The sequence below is a fragment of the Falco peregrinus genome, chromosome 11 (assembly GCF_023634155.1).
Source record: "Falco peregrinus isolate bFalPer1 chromosome 11, bFalPer1.pri, whole genome shotgun sequence".
NCBI lineage: Eukaryota > Metazoa > Chordata > Aves > Falconiformes > Falconidae > Falco > Falco peregrinus.
In genome coordinates, this window is record NC_073731.1 from 1,289,551 (window position 1) to 1,307,706 (window position 18,156).

The following is an 18,156-nucleotide window of genomic DNA, read 5'->3' on the forward strand; positions in this document are numbered from 1 at the left end:
TGCTCCTACCCACCGAGGCTGGTACTTACGGGATGGCGAAGAGCTGAGTGCAGTGGCTACTGTTCCAGGTTGGCTGAGGAGTCCAGCGACAAGGTGTTCAAGGAGGAGACACGTCCTGCGGCAGAGTCCCTCGCCCTGGCAGGGAGGTGCATGCTGCTGGCAGCCCGCAAGCTCCAGGTACAGCCAGACAACCCCAGCGACAGGGAGGAGCTGGCCATGTCGGCGAAGAGGGTCTTAACAGAGACAGCGAAGGTAACCGGTGGAGGGGGCCAGTGCCAGAGCAAGGAGGGGAGGTCAGGATGGGATGCAGCAGTGGCTAAGGGCGCAGCTGTAGGAGGGACAAGAGCTGCCCTTCACAGGGACAGGGGCTGGGCCTTGGGGAAGCTCTAGCTGCAGCAATGGCTGCTTCTTCACCACATGCTCCCTAGGGCAGGTCTGCTGAGCAAAATGTGCCTCGCCTCTTCCCTACGAGGGCTGCAGTGTCATCTGAACTGCACGGGGGATGAAACAGTGAACAGGGATTCTTGAGCCCTAGCCACAGTTTTTCTCCCTTTTGTTTTTTCTGGTTAGATCCTTCAGATCAAAGATGCTGCTGGGACGAGGAGGATAATTCAGGCTGCCAGCTGGCTTCTGGAGTGCCTGAGCATGCTGCAGGATGCAGGGGACATGCCAGGACTGCTGGCTGCTTTCCAGGCCTTTTCCGAGGCCTTGCTTCTGCTGAGCAATCTGACAGCAAAGCACCTTGAGGAACTCAGAGATTGTCCTCGACAGAAGAGCTTGACCCAAACTCTGCAGCTCCTTCAGAAGTGTGTTCCATTGCTCCACGCAGCCAAGCACAGTGATCTTAAACACTCCTGGGCTCAGCGAGTCAACGTCTCCAAAGACGACGCTTTCCAGCTGACGGAGGGGACCATCAAAGAGCTCACTTCCCTGCTCATCGACAATATGGGCAGCAAGGAGCCACAGGACAGAAATGGGACCTTTTCCCAGCACATCAGCAGGCTGCTGGCTCTCCTCTTTCAACCAGACCCAGCGCACCTCTCCGACAGCGAGTTCAGTGCTCATGTGGAAGCGGTCATTTTCTACTGCATGCTTCTAGCAGACTCGTCCAGGCCAGATCTGAAGCTGGACCTGGTAAAACATTGCTGGGTTCTGCTACGGCTGAGGAAAAGCATCTGCAGCCACGTAAGCCAGCAGGAGGGACGGCCAGAGCAAAGCTGGGGAGAAAGCAGGCTGGAGAAGGAATGTCACACCATGAGAGAGGAGGTGGAGAGTCTCAACCAGGCAGTGCTCACAGCTACTCTGTGCCAAATCCTCGACACCTTCTTTGAGGGTAAGGAGCCCCTCAGGCAGTTAGTTGGAGATGCTCTTAGCTTTGCTGGTACAGGGTGTTTTCCTGCAGGACAAGAAGGATTTTTAGAGAAGCTTCAGCCCCTCACTGCCACCTTCTTCAAGCATGCCCAGCAGATGCTCAAAGTGGCAGACTTTGTTCTGGCAAGGTGCACCAAAAGCCAAACTGCCAGAGAAATCAGAGAGTGGGTAGAGTACCTGGAGAGACTCCTCGCCAGTCTCCCTCCACTGCTCACAGAAATGAGTGGAAACACAGCCCAGGTGAGTGCTGCTCAGCAACTGCAGTCCTTGTACCACGCTTGGGCTGGAGCAACAGAAAGCCTCTTGTGGTGTTTTGAGGAGACGGTCAGCATGCATGATTTCCTTCAGCTGTCCGTCCAGGAAATGGCCAAGCACAGGGACCAGTCTCAAACGGCTCTGGGAAGTCAGGATCCTGAGCAGTTCTCTTGGCATGCAACTCGCCTCACCAGCTGGGCTCGCTGGGTGGTTGAAGCTACCACCAGGTACGTGGACAGAGCCACAGACCCCATTTTCAGGAACGGCTTGCTGGTTTGGGTTGAGCAACTGGCCAACTCCATCCTTGAGCTGAAAGCGGTCACAGCCCTTTGTCCAGAGAGACTCTCCTGCCTCCAAACGAGGGATGCCTTTTCAAAGGCAGCCAGCTGCCTGATGGATACTGCTCACCACGTCCAAGATGGGCTGGATGGGTCCAACCACCCAGATATCCTCAGCCCTCTCCGGGAACAAGTGCGAAGCCCTGATGTTGCAAAGGGGCTTGAACTCAGCCCATTGCGGGCTGGGCTAAAAGCCACTACGGATGAGGCTGCATTGCCAGAAGACATCTTAAGTTGTCCGTCTTCACGACCAGGTAACTCACACCCATACACTGTTCCAAGGAAAGGAGACACACACCCTGTCATTACAGCTCTCCTAGCAGCAACAAGAGCCCATGACATGGCAGGTGTGAATGCTGCTTGCTCCGCCTTGCTTGAACTCTGCAACAGCTGTATCAACGTGGCAAAGGAAGCGCTGCCCGTTGCCAAGTCTCCCCAGGTGGAGACGCTGGGGCAGTACCACATGATTGTATTACTGACACCGTGTGTTATTTCCCTGGCCAGGGAAACAGCCCTAAGGCAGCTTCATCATTCAAGCAGACTTCTCCAAATGGCACTCACGCTCTCAGAAAGGATCTGTGAGACCAAAGAGTGTCTGGCAGCTGTGGCAGGCTCTTGGTATAGTCTGTCTCAGCAAATACTTGGCTTCATCTCGTCTGCAGACTTTCTGAGAGGCAAACAGGCTTTGGACGAGACCACAATGGGTTTAGCAGGAGCAGTTCAGTTAGCAGGACACATTGCAAGCATAGCCTGTAGTGAGGGAAATCCCATTTCCCCCAGTGTCTGGGAGAGCTTTCTACAGGTCCAAGCCAAGTTTTCACATGCTCAGACGAACACCAAAGTGTTACTTGAGAAAGCAGCGTCCTTCGAGGGCTCCTGCAGGGTGGGAAAGGCCAACCTGGAGTTGCACTGCATCGAGTGGGCTGTCAGCATGCATGTCCTGCTGGGTGCTGTGGATCGGTTCATAGGCAGGGACGTCCTGTTTCTGAGGGAGCTGAGAAGTGCCGTGAAGAACAAGCTTTGCTCACCGAGCCTCCTGGCTGCTGTGTCTGAGAACTCCCTGAGGCTGCAGGAGGCCGCCCGGCTCTCTTACTTGTCCTGCCCTGAAGACCATGGTCGCAGTGAAATCCTGGTGCTCAGGGAGGAGATAAAGGTGCTAATGGAAGCACTGCTGGATGCCTCCAATACTCTCTTGGTCTCTCCGCTCTCAACTGCCAGCTTGTACATTCGCTTTGAGCTTCTGCAGAGAGACTTGGCCCTCAGGGCCAAGGCGTTATTGCTTCACCTGGAGAAGGTCAACACCGAACACCTGCGCGTCATCCGAGATGTCGTGGGACCAGCCCTGTCCTCCCTCTCCCAAGAGGAGAGAGAGAGGAGCAAACAGGCCTTTGACGAGAAGGCAAGTCGGCTAATGGCTAATGTAGAGTGGGTCAAAACCACCCTCCAGGACATTCTGGAGGCCAGCGCTCAACTGCAATCGCAGGCAAACCTGCTCTCCCTTGCAGACCACCTTCTGGTCCTCACGTCTGATGCAGTGGGCAGCGCCAGCCAGCTCTTCCAGGGCTGCCAGGACGAAGGGCATCTCCGCCTAGACAGTACTGTCTGGTACTGGTCAGCAAAGGCACACTACCTTGTCACACAGCTTCAGGCTGCCCGGGGCATCAGCGGACATGTTCTGCAGCTCATCAGACAATGCTTACAGAACGCAGGGGACCAGCACTTTCCAAGACAATGCAACAGCAAAGCCAAGCTCTTCCCAGCCCAAGAGCCTGGTGCTCTGAGCCACACCACGCCAACAGAAACCTGCCCAGGCAGGAGCGGACAAGCAAGTGGAGCTGCCAGGGAGGCACATAAAATGGTAAAGTAGCTCCTTCCCCCATCAGCTCTTACTGCAGGGTGACAGTGAGGGCTGTCTGTCAGTCCTGGTACTCACACCACAGAGCATTAAGATAAGTGATGTTGGCAGGGACCTCTGGAGGTCAATAGTCCAACCCCCTGGCCACCATCAGTTAGATCAGGTTGCTGGCTGCCCTGCTCAGCCGAGTTCCGGATATCTGATCTGATGGGCACCCTTGCATAAAGACACGCGCATCTCCCAACGCTGTTTTGGAGGGCGGGGAGGCTGTACTGCTCTCCCTGCCCTGAAACACGACCTGTCTCTGCTCAGCTTGCCTCCCCACAAGCACCCTTTGGGAGTACCTCCAGCTCCACTCCCACAACTGCTCGGTTGTCAGGAGCTGGCAAAGGCTCCAGTACACGATCCAGATCACTTAGCACAGCAGTTTAGAGCACTTAATTGTACTTCAGAATCGTGAGCGCTGTCAGCTCATATGACAGCTACCACCCATTTGGAGATAGCTCCTGGAGACAACGGCACACAGGGTATTTGGATGGGATAGTCCCACTGTGGGTGAAGGCAGGGGAGAGAAGGGCTGGCTGGGAAGGCAGAGCAGACCCAGCGAGGTGGTGGGCAGCTCTCCCATCTCCTTTACTCACCAAAAACTGCTTCAGAAACACACAGGCAGAGGCTTCTCAGCACCAAATTCTCCAGACTTCGCATCTGTTCAGTTATTGTCTCAACAGCACCAGAACGGTCCTCCCAGCATCTCCCTTGCCAGCAGCCCTGCGAAGAGCGAGAGAGAAAACAGTGACACATGGCAGGGTGGCCCCAGCAAGATGTCCCAGGTCACCAAGGACATGGCAACAAGGATGATTCACATGACTCAGTTCCTGAGGAAGAAGGGCCCCATCTTGGTACGCAATGTTTCACCCCCTCCACCCCAGCACATTTTTTCCTCAAGAGCACAGTCAAAGCCAGTGAGAGGCATGCCCAGTGCCTGCTGAACCCCCTGCCTTACCCCACTCTTGTTAAAGAGTGGCACCAGCTGTATTTATGCAAAGCACTAGAAATTACTTCCTCCTGATTAGATGTGAACTTGGTGTCCAGTCCTTTCCTTGCTTCAGAATATATCCTGGCTTCCTGGACCCTCTTCCCTGTCTTGCAAGAGTCTTTTTTTCTTCTTCTCTCCTCAAATATATTTATTTCTATTTTGTTTTAGAGCAAGGACCAGCTCGTTGCCTGTGCAAGGCAAATGGCTTCCGATGGGCAGGTGTTTGTTAGATTTGCCCACATTGTTGCGAAGCACTGCCTCAACAAGAGATGCTCTGCGGAGCTGCTGCGCGCCGCAGAGCAGACCTACACCATCAGCAGCCAGCTTGGCATCGTGGCCAGGTGAGTTGCTGGGGTCAAGGACAATTCCTCCCAAGGCTGGTGTTCCCCTTTTCAAAGGAACAGGCAGGGCTGGTCTCCAGAGGTCCTTGATGGCTTCTGGGTGTAGCCCTTGGAGTTCAGTTACAATCCAGGGGGTTCCCTCTCCTCTTCCTATTGCTGTAAACAGCCCTTTCCTCCCCTGGTGTGCCCACCTCTCTGGAAACCTGCTTTGAGAGCACAGGGGACAATCTTCTGGGTTGGGAGGGACTGACGGAGTACTGGCCACACAGGGGAGGAACACTGTCTGATGTTCTCCCAGTAGAATCCTTTAAAATATCTTCTAAGGGTAAAAGCAGTCACAGCAGAGAGCAAGTCGTCTTCTGAGCTGCTCGTGAGCAACACACAGAACCTAATTCAAGCGGTTTTGCACGTCCTGAAGGCAGCAGAGGCAGCATGTATCAAAGTAAGTTAATGCTGATGCCATCAAACATGTTTTGCAAGGTGAGTCCACACCACAAGGAGCTCCTGCAGCCGGACCTCTGTTGACCCCAGCTGGGGGTAAACATTCCTCCTGTGATGTTATTTTATGCCTTTCTGTCTTTTTTCTGAAGCCCACTACACATCTTTCCAGGCACTGAATCTGCTCTGTCACTGCTACTGACTCCGAAGTCATCTTCAGCTGGTCTGCTTCCCCTTTCATTTTTGGATAGGGGAGCAGCAGCATCTTGTTGGAGGCCTTTATTTGGCAATAGTCCATGTCAGTGTTGGCCTCTATGTTGTCTCAAGGTGAGCTTTCATCAAAACTCCCAGGAGCTTCCCTTGCAGCTGCCAATGGTGGCTGACTGATCCGACTGTAAATAGTTTGTGAGAGCAGGCTTTATCTGAAAGCACTCAGAAAACAAGTGCAAGTACAACCAGACCCTCCACTGATGCAGTTTTCCATCCTGTACCCTGGCCTCCCATATGATCCTACAACTCTTGCTGAGCTCCAGCATGTCTTTTTAAGAGAGGCATGGTTTCTACTAGAATTCCGTTGGATAAACAAATCGGCTACAAGGGTGAAAAAGTTCCACCTGTGGTTAATTGCTCATGCTGCTAAAAACTTAGTATTTGTGTCCATTTTTTACTTTGCTGATGTTGGCCTGAAGTAACTGCCCATTCTTTCACCTTGACTGTCCAGATTACAAAGTCCTTTATGACCTGGCTTGTTCCCTTTGGAAATTTCCCTGCTTATCAATAACTTAACTATACTGCATTCCATTTATCTCTCTGTAAGCAGGTTTTTAACCACTTTTAAGCGTTTTAAGCATTAACAAGTAGAGAAGCCATGCCGATCACATACACATTGATGCATTCAGACTTGTGTATTATTTAAAATACTTCAAATGAGTTCATATACAACAGTACGTTAAAGCATATATTTTTATTCTAATAGGGTTTGCAACAGCCCCCGCCTGACTCTGAAGAAGAAGAAATAGCTGCTTTTTGCATGCAGTGGAGAAAAAAACTGTTGTGGCATAGAGCCAAGGAGTTTTTAAATTCAGACAGGGATGAATTAGGGCTCCGCAAGACTCAGGCAGGGGCTGAACCCACCCTGACAGCTATAGTGCAAGAACTGTCACCTCAGACGAAGAACATCCCCCAAGCATCCAAAACCTATTAAAGGACACACAATTACCGACAGCCACCCGTAAAAACAGGAAAGGGCATCTGCTGGAGGGGAACGGCATCGCTAACTGGCCTCAGCAGAACGAATGCGGCCCGCGCTGCACTCCTCCCTGCTCACATCTCTTCTGCTAGAGCTGCTCTTGCAGGACTGAAAGTGCAAGGCCTGAAAAGGCTTCTGTGTGCTGGCCACTCCTCCTGTGGCACCTTCTACCCTGCAGAGACACTGCTTCCTTCTGGCGACTGAACAAAGCAAAGGATAAAATGATGCCACACATTAGTGTATTTCCTAAGGGGCCTCTTATCCAGAATGTGTTTGCAGTTGAGTAATAAGATGCGATACCAAGACACAGAGGACATAGGAGCTGGCAAAGACTAAGATCCCATGAAAGGGAAAACAAAGGGTTTCCTGTTCAAGTAAAATATCATTCATTGATCTTTGTTACCTGGCACAGGAGTCACTGAAACCATTACTCTTGAATCAACGGCTACCAAGTGGAGCTACAGTTCTTTATATTCATATACTGCATGCCCCTGCCCAGCTGCAAGCCAGATCTGGCTCTTACATCATCAGTCAGGCTTTTTTTTTTTTTTTTTTTTTTTCTTTGGCAAATATTGCTAGCATTTGAAGAGGTACCTTCATCATCATCATTACTGTCAGTAACTGCTGGTTCTGCATTCTTCAGCACCCAAGATGTGAACAGAAGGATGTAGGAAGGCACTTGCAGCACTCTGTCAGCTCCTGCATAAGAAAGCCTCAGAGCCGGGAGGTCTTTCTCAGGCCCCTATCTTTAGCACACTATCAAACTAGTTTTGCAACCATCACCTTTTCCTGTAGGCATAGCAATCCCAAATACTGCACAGGAAGGGCAATCAGAGATACGTAATCCTGCGGAAGAGCCAGGGCACTGGGTGGGGCTCATATGCAAAATACGAACTCAGAGGGTAATGTGAACAAAGGCGCTACAAAAGCTGGAGGAAAGAAGAACTGAATGAGAAGGAAGACTAAGGGATAGGATCTGCCAAACAGGACTGTAATTAATTATTCTCTTCTTTGCAAGAATAAATGATTTAATTTGCACTATGAAGGATTCATGCTAGTCTTCTCATCATGGTAGAAATATTACAACAGGCTACCTAGTTTTAAAACAGGGTAGAAATCTCCCCTACATGTATTATCATGGGGCAGCAAACACCAGGTAGTGATCTAGCGATGCTCAGTTTTTCTGCAGTGTGGAGCACAGATGGGATCAGAGACAAACATTTCAGTTTCCCATCCCCAGCCCAGCAGAAGTGGGGAATATTCGACCCTGCAGAGAAACAAGACCTTTCTCCCCCAAATCCCTCTCAGCCCCAGGACTCTCTTTTACCCCAGAGCAGAACATCCAGTGGTGATGATCACCCACCTCACAGCTACATGCGTCCAGAGCATCCAGGACCAACGACACCGGCTGCTCCCGCTACTGCTCTCCGTGTCCGTGCTTCGCAGCCTCAGAGGGCCGAGTTGCAAGCGTCCGAGGGAAGCGGCGCTCCCTGCCAGCACACTGCACTGGGGGAAGGGACAGAAAAGAGCCTCCCCTGCAAAACACAATCAATCCGCACAACAGATCAGACCTGACTTTCCCAGTGGCCGCAGCCCATTCCAGCCCACCTCCATGTGGCAGGACTGTCCCCACCTTCCCCACGTCAGACAGTTTTTACCACTTGCGCTGTAGCAACAAACCTCCTCCATCTTTCGAGGGCAAGCAGTAGCAGCGGGCACACTGGAGACTCTGGGAAGAAAGCTGCAACAAATAAACCACCGGTGGATGGAGGAGCCAAGCAGCATCCCACAGATCCTCATGCCGCAGCTGGAGAGCCCCACGGGGACCTGCTGGATCAAGGCCAAGGCTGGATCTGGGAAGAAGGAAGGAGGCAGTTAGACATGGAGACAACGAGCCGCAAGGACTAGTTGGCCCCTTCTGAATTACGTTTCCTCCTTACTCCATACCCCTTCTTCTCCAAAATAAACTGTATTGTATTAAAGATGCTGAGGTGGCAGTGGATCTCCAAGGTTCAAAGGCAACACTCTGGACCACCCTACTGGAATACACCCTGCAACTCCAAAACAGGCGCTTCACCAGAGCAATGGCAAACCGCCCAAGATCCCCTTCAGTTGTCTCAACTGTAAGGCACGTCACTTCGCTCTCGGTATCAAAGCTTTTCCTTTGACTTTCATTTTTCTAGTACTTTCCAAAAAAACACAGAGAATCCAATTCAGTGATGGCGTCAGCACCACCCTACAAGAAGCTGTAACTTCAGGTCTGAGCTGCGCATCCTGCAAGTACTTTCCACATCTAAATGTGAAACCACACGTCTGGCTTCAGTACCGTCACTTTTCCTCTTTGTTCCCCTACCAATCCACATGGCATTTCCAAACTGTTTCTACTTTTCCCTGCTGTCCAATTTGCTGGCTTCTTTTTTTGATGAAATTCTCAAACAGCCAAACTTGTGACCAGATGAAGAAGAAGTAATTATGTAGGACTAACAGATTACTTCAAAACAGCAACCACATTTCACGTCTGTTACCTAGTTTTCAATTATTTGGATTGAGCATGGTTCAAAGCATTGTAAAATCAATACAATTTATACTCTGCAAAATTAGGAAGGCCATTATTGCTTTCCACGATGTCTCCTTTGCCATGTTTTGTGCATATAGAAATCAGCAGCTTCCCTCGGTTCATCCAAGCTGTGCTCATCAATGGAAGACGACACATGTGTTCTTGCCCGTTTGTCTCACAGGCACAAGAAACCAAGACCTCAGGATTGGTGATAAGCACTATACTGTCGCAGTCGCAAAGCATTACTTGGGCCAACCAACAGAAGCAAAAAGAAGGTCACTGAGGAAGAGACTGAATGCAAAGAAACATTCTAAGTGGGCGGGAACCAGGTGGCAATTGAGCAGACGGCAAATTTTTATTGTAAACGTAGCTAGCTAGGTATGACTACATTTCCTCTATATAAAAAGCAACCCAAAAGGCAAAACAAGAGAGGCTTTGAGGACAGTTGTGCTCTCGGCATGCAACATCTTCAGAAATGAAAGAACATGCACGACATTTCTCACAGCAATACTGTTAATCGTAGTCAGAGAACAATGACGACTCTCTAAAGCAGCAGTCTGATCCTGGAACCATGCCCCAAGCTAACTCTGGCTGGATCCAGTACGAGGTTAGTTTAAACCCCCACCACCACCTGACTGTATGGTGGTGCCGTGACTGCACTGAACCCAGGTTTAGTCACCTGCATCCTTCAGACAGCCCCACTGCTCCTTCCCCAATGCTGAGCGAGCTGCCAACATGTCAACATCACAGTCATTACCAGACGTTAACTGTACCCTTTTTAATTTTTTTGTTAAAAATGTCATAAAGACACCATGAATACAAGTACTGCAGTTACATCAATACAAAAAAAGCAATACAAATTAAGCAGCTGAATACAAAAATACATTGAAATACATGAACACCACAATGTAACTTATAGCACTAATCAGAATTGTGTATGCGTGAAAAAATTAAATAAAAACCTTTTTCGTATTAGACAACTTAGGTATTCTCCACTTTAACAGTAACTTTCTTCTAGTTATGTACTTCACAATTTCTTCTATATACAGCATAGAATAAAATACTTTTAAAAGATATGACATTTTAATCCTCAATATGCGATATAGGTCTCTTTTACACTAAGAATATTGACTGCATGAATAAAAACTGTCAATGTCTTACATCAACCGATCTGAAAAGGAAGATCAACGTTTTCCTTTTAAATCATTTATGTAGGTTTTGAATCAGTTAGTAGGTTTGGCTTGATGCGTCAGACAATCCTTGTCAAACAGTGTCTCTCACAGTAATGTACATAATATTGCTTGTATCTATACAATCATACAAATGTGGCAATCATATCTAAATGTTGTTTATGAAAGAGACAGCTCACACATATACAGGTCTCGGACTTTCTTAATGACTTATTTACAATGAAAGTGCTTTTATCAGCTCTAACACAATACATGGGGGGGTTCTACATGTCAATTATTAGTCTCCCTGAAATTGGAAAAGTATTATATAGAAAATACCACAGCTTTGCAAACACTATAGCATACTGTATAACTGCATGTGGTTCTGAGATTAGCAGCTGAAAAGTGTTGATAATTATAATTTAAAAATAAATAAAGCAAAGAGGTAAACCAGTTACAAAACAGCAGAAAACTGCAATATTCACAACAGTAAAAAGACTTAAAATCAATTGCTAACAAAACGGTGAAGCAGTCGGATCGAAAGTCTTGAAAACATCTTTTAATGACTTATCATCTGATTCCCCATTCGGATCATTATCCTGTGTCTGAGTTACCTGTCCAGGCTGTCTAACCTGCCTCGGGTCGCTGTACTGCGGTCTGATTAATCCCGACAAAGCTTGGATAGGAAGATTATGCACCGCAGGTGCAGCGCTGGAGTGTTTAGCCTGAGATTTACTGGTGCTATTTGCTTTATCTGAAGTAGCTTCCGATGATGATCCTTCTGTATTTTTTTCCACATTTGAGGCAGCCTTCTGGAGCGACGTATCTTCTGAGAGACTGGGTTCATTTTTACCAGAATTTTTCAAAATACTTTTTTTCTGGTTCTCTCCGTTCTCTCCTGAACTAGCTGGAGCTGTGTCCAATGACGAGCTGTGATCCCTTGGATCGTACAAACTAATACCGCTCAGTATCGAGCCTGGAGTTCCCAGTCTAACACCGCTTGACGATAATTTGGGGGCATATGGAGGCAGAGCATCTGGGTCAGGTTTAGTAGCCGCAGCTTCCGAGGGCTGTGAGGAGCCAGCAGCAGATCTGGCGAGGCGGGGGTCAAACTTCGGAGGGTGTGGATCCTTTGCGACTCCGTGATGCGTATCCGCGCTCGACAGTCTGTGGAGTCTGGGATCGACGTTTTTCTGTAAGCGGGGATCTCCTAATTTGCTTGAGCTACTGGCATGCGAATCTGCAGACGGATCCAAATAGCCGCTCCTGCCCGTTAAGCTGTTTTTTGCCTTTGCAGCTAGTCGTGGGTCAGCTGGCATTGCATTTGGATGGGGATCGTTTTTCAGATTCCGCAGTTTGTTAAGTCTCTGGTCAGCAATGAGTGGAGGAAGAGGTAAGTTGATTGAAGAGACGGGGTCAGGCTTAGGCAAAGGTATAGGGAGCAAGTCTTCGGGTGCCCATACAATATGCTTAGCAAAGTTTGGTTTCATCAGGGTAACATCCATTTTAATGTGGCTGAACTGCCTAAGCTGAGATCGGGGATCCCTTAACGTCACACCAGGCAAAGGTTCCAACGGTATCAGAAAAGCTCGTTCTCTCAGTTCTCTTTCCGAGTCCTCTTCGTCATCATCCATCCCTTTTTGCTTGACTTTAACTCCAGCATGCGCGTGGTGTAAATCTAGCTTTGCTCCCCCAAGGGACGAGCTGGCATGAGCACCGTCACTGACCTTGTGCATCCTGGGATCTCGGACGAGCCGTGGGTCCAGGGATGCCGACTCTGAAGGCTTTCTGGGGTTGGACCTTGGAGAGGCCCGAAGTCTCGGGTCAGCAGCCTGAGGCCCTGTGCCTTTTTCTTTTGCCAGCCGTGGATCGGTAGGAATACCGAGCATGTGCTGCTCTGTGGAATGTTGCTGACGATTCCTAAAATTTTCACTTTGTTTCTTTAATGTCTTTAGTATTGATTTAACACTGCTCCCCTCTTCCTCTTCACTACTGGAATACCAGTTGACATTGTCATCTAAAAAAAAAATATTCAAGCAAATAAACACCAGGGAATGCATCACATTTACTCATACAACAACTTTCCAGTAAAATCAAACAGAAAAGACCTGATATTAAATCATCACTCCCTGTATTATAACAACCGTAATCTAAAATGATAAAAATAAATTTCAATGAAGAACTGACATAACAAAAAAACTGTAGCTAGTTGAGATACTCCCCAGCTCTGCTGCATTCCCTCTACATATCTCTCTGTCAGCATTAAACTGGGAAAATAACCTGCTTTCAAACTATTATTTCTATCAGTACTAGTAGAAGAAAACTAACCCATTTAACATCTTGAGTCTTGATGAAAATGACCTTCATCGTGGGATGGCAGAATGAAAAGTAAAATGACACCTTACAGCAGCCTTGAAAACAGATGAATTACAAATGTGGAACTTGCTGCCTTATTACAATCCAAATCACAAGGTTTTAGGGAGAGGTCAAGATTCAGGAAGGGAAGAAATAAGAATTTTTAATTTTAAAGGATAAATTCTCAACTGTCATGCAATTAAGGAAGGCCTTATCGACACAGCTGTGTGCTCAGGTCCACACCTTGAACCTGCCTACTCACTGGAGACTAGTGGTCTGTTCTGGCTCAGTAAAATGAGAAAGAAGATGAACACCAGCGCCATCCCCAGTACCTAATGCACAATAACGCGTGGTTCCACGCTGCTAGCTGTACCACACGAATATCCAACAGGGAGCAGAAGCAGTTAATAGGAACGTTTTTCCTTTATGCTGCTTTCCCAAAGCCCTCCAGACAGGAGGACCAGTCACTCTAGAACACTGGTGAGAAGGCTTCACTTCCAAGTAGATAACTCTAGGTCACTCTGGTTTTGTATGGAGCTGCATCTCCAAGCTCACTCTCACCATTTGATCAGAATTATATTGGCAACGCCCTTAAAAACATTTGATACAGCCACTGCCTTTTGGTCACACAGAAGACGCGTTTCTGGTCACACAGCCTAGCAGCCTCAGAAAAGAGGGCAGCAAGCCAAGGGACAAACGTAGCCTGTGTGGCTGAATCTGATCGGCAGGCTTACTGCTCTGCGCCATCCAGGTTACAGAAAAGACACTCGAGATTAAACACTGCAGATTTCAGGTATCACAGAGGAAAAAAATACTGCTCTAGAGAAATGGAATATGCAAAAAAAGATCAAGAGGCATGACTGAATAAACAGAATCTAAGATGTGCCTTGCAGTACTGGCAGTCAGAAATAACCACCTTTCTGTTTCAGTCAGGGATTTTAAGAAGTAATTGAGCAACACAACCTTTTAAAAGTGCAGGCTATATCTAAAAATTACCCACAGATCTTTCTACTTGGAACTGGAATGAAGCAACTAAGCCTATACTGAAGTCCTAGAACAAGCTGGGAAGGAAAGCAAGGATATTCAGCTGAAAATACTGTGCTGATACTTGCACATTCACAGAAATTGTGAATGATATCATGATGAAAATCCAAGTAAACAGATTTGTCCCAGGCTAATACACAGACAGTAAGTATGTTTAGAACTTTAACAAAATTATCTTTACCTTCATCCTTGCTCATTGCCCTCTGACCCTGGCTGCTGACAGAGTCTCCATCTCTTTGATGCTTTTGACTAAGTCTTACGTACAGGGCCTTCTGCATCGCCGGAAGAAAATCCGGCACATTAATGGCTGGTTTGTGGCCCATATGGCTACTCATGCAGTCTGACTCGCTTCCACCTTGGTGCGACTCTTGAGCCATGAGGTGAGCCTGGTGATCTGCAAATTCTCCATGCCATGTTCCATCTGCAGTACAAAAAAACCCCAAAACAAAACAAATTAGAAGCTATCCTATAGAATTTTTTACAGCAGAGGAGATAAAACATAAAACGCCATCAAACAAAACTGATGTGACTTATATCACAGAACTGGGAAGCACCAGCTGGGAAAGCCTATACAGCAAAGACATTCCAGGAGGTTTGGCTTTCTATCCAAAATTCTTTCAGTTGCTCAGCTTTGGAGCCATGACGTTTTAATACTGCACAACTACAAAGCACCGTATCAAAGAACAATTAATTTTTAAATCTCCTTACCACCAGAGTTATTAGCTGGCTGGAAGTTATGTACAGCTTGATGAGAATAGTAATTGTCATAGAAATCAGCTGGGTTCTGAATAGGCTCATAATTCATATTGGGCTGCCGTTCACCAGGAATCTGCTGGTATTGTGGCCCTGGAGGACAATGATTCTCTCTTGGCACGTTCACCATATGTCCTTGAACTCCCGGGGCATTGTAAGATCCACTGAGACCCGGCGGTGTGAGAGGCGGACCACCCTGCTGTCCTTGCATAGGCATACCAGTCTGGTTCTGTGGTCCAAGAAAGCCTGGTGGAACACCCTGCATAGGAGGACTCTGCGGCATTCCTGGGCCTTGAGGCCCTGCGCATGGATGATGTCCAGGAGAACCTGGGTGCATTGGTGGCCCGTTATGACCTTGTGACATGCCAGGTCCTGGCCCTGGACTTGAACCTGGATTATACATATGCTGAGAGTGCGGGTCGTTTCCCTGAAACGGTGGTCTTGGCGGTGATGCACTGTTATAGAAGGTCGGTGGCCTGTAGGCAAAAGAAAATTAATGAGTCAAATTATGCACCTAAAGATCAACAGCCTGTTAGTTATCTCCTCACTCTTACAGACGTCTGCTTGTACTTATTTGATCTTCAGTTGGATAAACATTTGGAAGCAGCAAAATAATTTTTGAAGAGAAATATACAAACTATATACATCACATACACATCGTAACACATGAAGAGCTTGTTTGGAAGTAGAACATTTTTTCAATATAGCACATGCAGAACTGGACTTTGCTTCGACAAAGGGTTTTAAACATCCCAGGGCCAACAGTCTCCATCAGGAGTCTCCGTTAGGTTTGATCAAGAAAAAACAACCTATAAAAAGACTGCAGGAGAGAATGAACCTTGCTCAACCTACACATGAGGACAGGCAAGGCAGGCACAGAGCCAGAACAAGAACCAATGGAGTGACTTTCTGGAGGAAGGTCAAGGTTCAGTAAGTTCTCCTCTATGGAAAGCAATAAATAAGTAAATAATTACGATAGCCAACATTTGACAGATCATTAACTTAAGCAATACATTCGGAAGTATATACTGCTGACAGAAACAAAGAGAATTGTTTAAATATTTATGCAGCCATGCTTTAAGGAGAGTTCTACACAAAATTCTGAAACCTACTTTTTTCCAATTTTGTGTGCTAAATCCACAGTAGGCTTCACAACTATTTCAAAAAGAGATGGGATTTTCTTATATTCTCCTGAAGGATCTTGATAATTTTCAATGTCAGACTCAGAAAATGGATATTGCTCTGGCGGGGTTGGCAGAAGTCCAACACCCGGTGGTGGCTTAGGGAGGGGAACTATGCCACGCTTTCTGAGTTCCTCCAGTTCTTTCTCATCTTCATTTTGTGGTTCCTCCTCAGTATTCAAAACCTAGAACAATGCAATACAGCAAACACTTCATAAATTTCACAGTATATGCAATTCAATTTAGTCTTGCACTTTCCTTTTAAATATAATTGCCCTCTGCAATACTACTATATATTCACATCAAATTCAAATGCACTATAAATCTATTATTTCTTGTTTTGCAGGACACTGATTCGCAGTTAGGAAGAAAACTATTTCTGCAGCCAGGAAGGGACAATTTCACACAAGCCCATTTCCTTCACACAGTAGTGAGAGAAGCTGAACGACTCAAGTCTAAGATTCACAATGTTTCTAGTCTTAATGTAACTTTTCTGTTAAGGTCTGTTGTATAGTAACTGGAGAGACACGAATATCCTACTTAAAACAAAGGTCAGCATCTCATGAACTGTCCAGAGGAGGCACCTTGTTCTTTTCTCCACCCTGAGTGCAGAAGTCAGCTAAAGTCAGACAACATAAAACCCACACTTCTTGTTACAGACTACATGAAGATTTCCACAGAAAGGGACGCAAAAGAAAGTTCATGGGCAGAAAGATGAGTTGTGAAAATAAACGAGTCTGATGTGGCTAAAAATAACTGAATAACTGATGGTGAAGGAAATTCCTGGTATTGAAACTGGTCACAGATTTACTGTGCTAAGGAGCAACAGGGAATTTTAACATTGCTAGCATTTAGCATCACACTCCCTGAGAATTTCACAGAAATTTCCAGCACACACCCCCCGCTTCATTTAGCAACAAACCTTATGTTTACAGACCATAAACTGCTCACCTTATCCAACAGCTCTTTTGTTTCTGCAGTCAGGGGAGCATGAGAAAATTTGCACTTATCTCCTTGATAGCATTTTGCTCCTGTATGGTAGAACTTGCAAGGGAATTCATGTAAGCAATGTATTAAGGATTCCTAACAAAGGCTGATTTCTAGTTCACACTGGCAAGTTTATAAAATTCAGCTGTCAACTATCTTTCAATTTTTAACCAGTACTTAATCTTTCCAAAGCAATATGTTAAGAATTTTGAAAGCTAATAACCAACTTACTCCTAGTTCCATTTAACACTCTACTAATGTCCTTAACATTATTTTTGACTTGATTCTAAAATTACTATTAAAAGATGAAGGTGTCAATTCCAGAGTATAACACAAGTCCTTTAGAACAAAACAGATCAGGGTTTTAGAACTATGTGAACAAATGCATCTAACTTCAAGGGGGTTTATCTTTTAAAACATTACAAATCCTTAAAACATAAAACAAGCCAGTAATTTTATACATATCTTCTCCTCCTAAGTATATGAGCAGAAAAATAATCTTTTTGTAGTTAATCTACATAGTCTTTGGTATAGTCTCTTATGAAAAGAAATAGCTACCCTTAAAAATCAGTGATTTATCACTTAAATACTTAGAAATCAATTAAGAGTAAATATAACTTTCAGTTTAATTCAAGTGTATATATTTTTAAGGATATTGTGCAAATAAATGCAGTTCTCTCCTTTGGTGCAGTAACCCTGTATATAAAACTTGCAGATCTCCTTTTTCTTTTCAATCTCCGCATCATGATCAAATTTACACTGCTCTCCCTATAAATAAACAAACAAGAAAAAACATTATAAATCTGAAACACTGAGTAATTCCATTGCATATTTAAAAACAAGCATCCTCCTCAGCTGAATTTAAACTTTTTCTCTTTACTAACACAGAACTGCATTATTAGCATGTCCCTAAAAACTGTGAATAGGGCAGCCTGGACAGAGAGAAACACTTCCTGCATTGGGATTCAGAAGAATATACACAGCGGTCACAGAAAACAAGCTGCTCTTACTAGTCCCAGTTCTCCTCTCTCCACCTAGCAATCTGCACTAAAAAAGGCATTTGAACAAATACTTTACCAAAAATATTTTCTATCTAAACAATTATCTTGTTCTGAAAACCCGACTGTTTTAAGGGCATGCAAGAGAACTTTAAAAAGTCCAACAAGCAAAGTATTAAGACTCTTCATGTAGGAAAAACAGAGTCCAAATAATATCAAGTTTATATCA

At 46.2% G+C, this 18,156-nt stretch overlaps 2 protein-coding genes across 3 annotated transcripts in view; one reads left to right on the plus strand and one right to left on the minus strand.

Annotated features, from left to right (window-relative positions):
* Window positions 1-916: 916 nt before the first annotated feature.
* Window positions 917-10,048, plus strand: LOC114011476 (uncharacterized). Its single transcript, XM_055816163.1, has 4 exons — window positions 917-3,822; window positions 4,548-4,718; window positions 5,024-5,196; window positions 5,521-10,048. The coding sequence occupies exons 1-4, from the start codon at window positions 946-948 to the stop codon at window positions 5,645-5,647; spliced, it is 3,348 nt and encodes a 1,115-aa protein (XP_055672138.1). The 5' UTR covers window positions 917-945; the 3' UTR covers window positions 5,648-10,048.
* A 155-nt stretch (window positions 10,049-10,203) lies between these two features.
* ZC3H6 (zinc finger CCCH-type containing 6) overlaps window positions 10,204-18,156 on the minus strand; it is a 28,893-nt gene continuing 20,940 nt past the window's right edge. For both annotated transcript variants that reach the window (XM_055816161.1, XM_055816162.1), the window contains exons 7-12: window positions 17,584-17,697; window positions 16,894-17,001; window positions 15,874-16,127; window positions 14,717-15,237; window positions 14,190-14,429; window positions 10,204-12,626 (exon numbers count right to left, since the gene is read on the minus strand). In XM_055816161.1, the coding sequence (XP_055672136.1) occupies window positions 11,122-12,626; window positions 14,190-14,429; window positions 14,717-15,237; window positions 15,874-16,127; window positions 16,894-17,001; window positions 17,584-17,697 (2,742 nt within the window). In that variant the 3' untranslated portion in view covers window positions 10,204-11,121. The remainder of the gene's footprint in view (window positions 12,627-14,189; window positions 14,430-14,716; window positions 15,238-15,873; window positions 16,128-16,893; window positions 17,002-17,583; window positions 17,698-18,156) is intronic.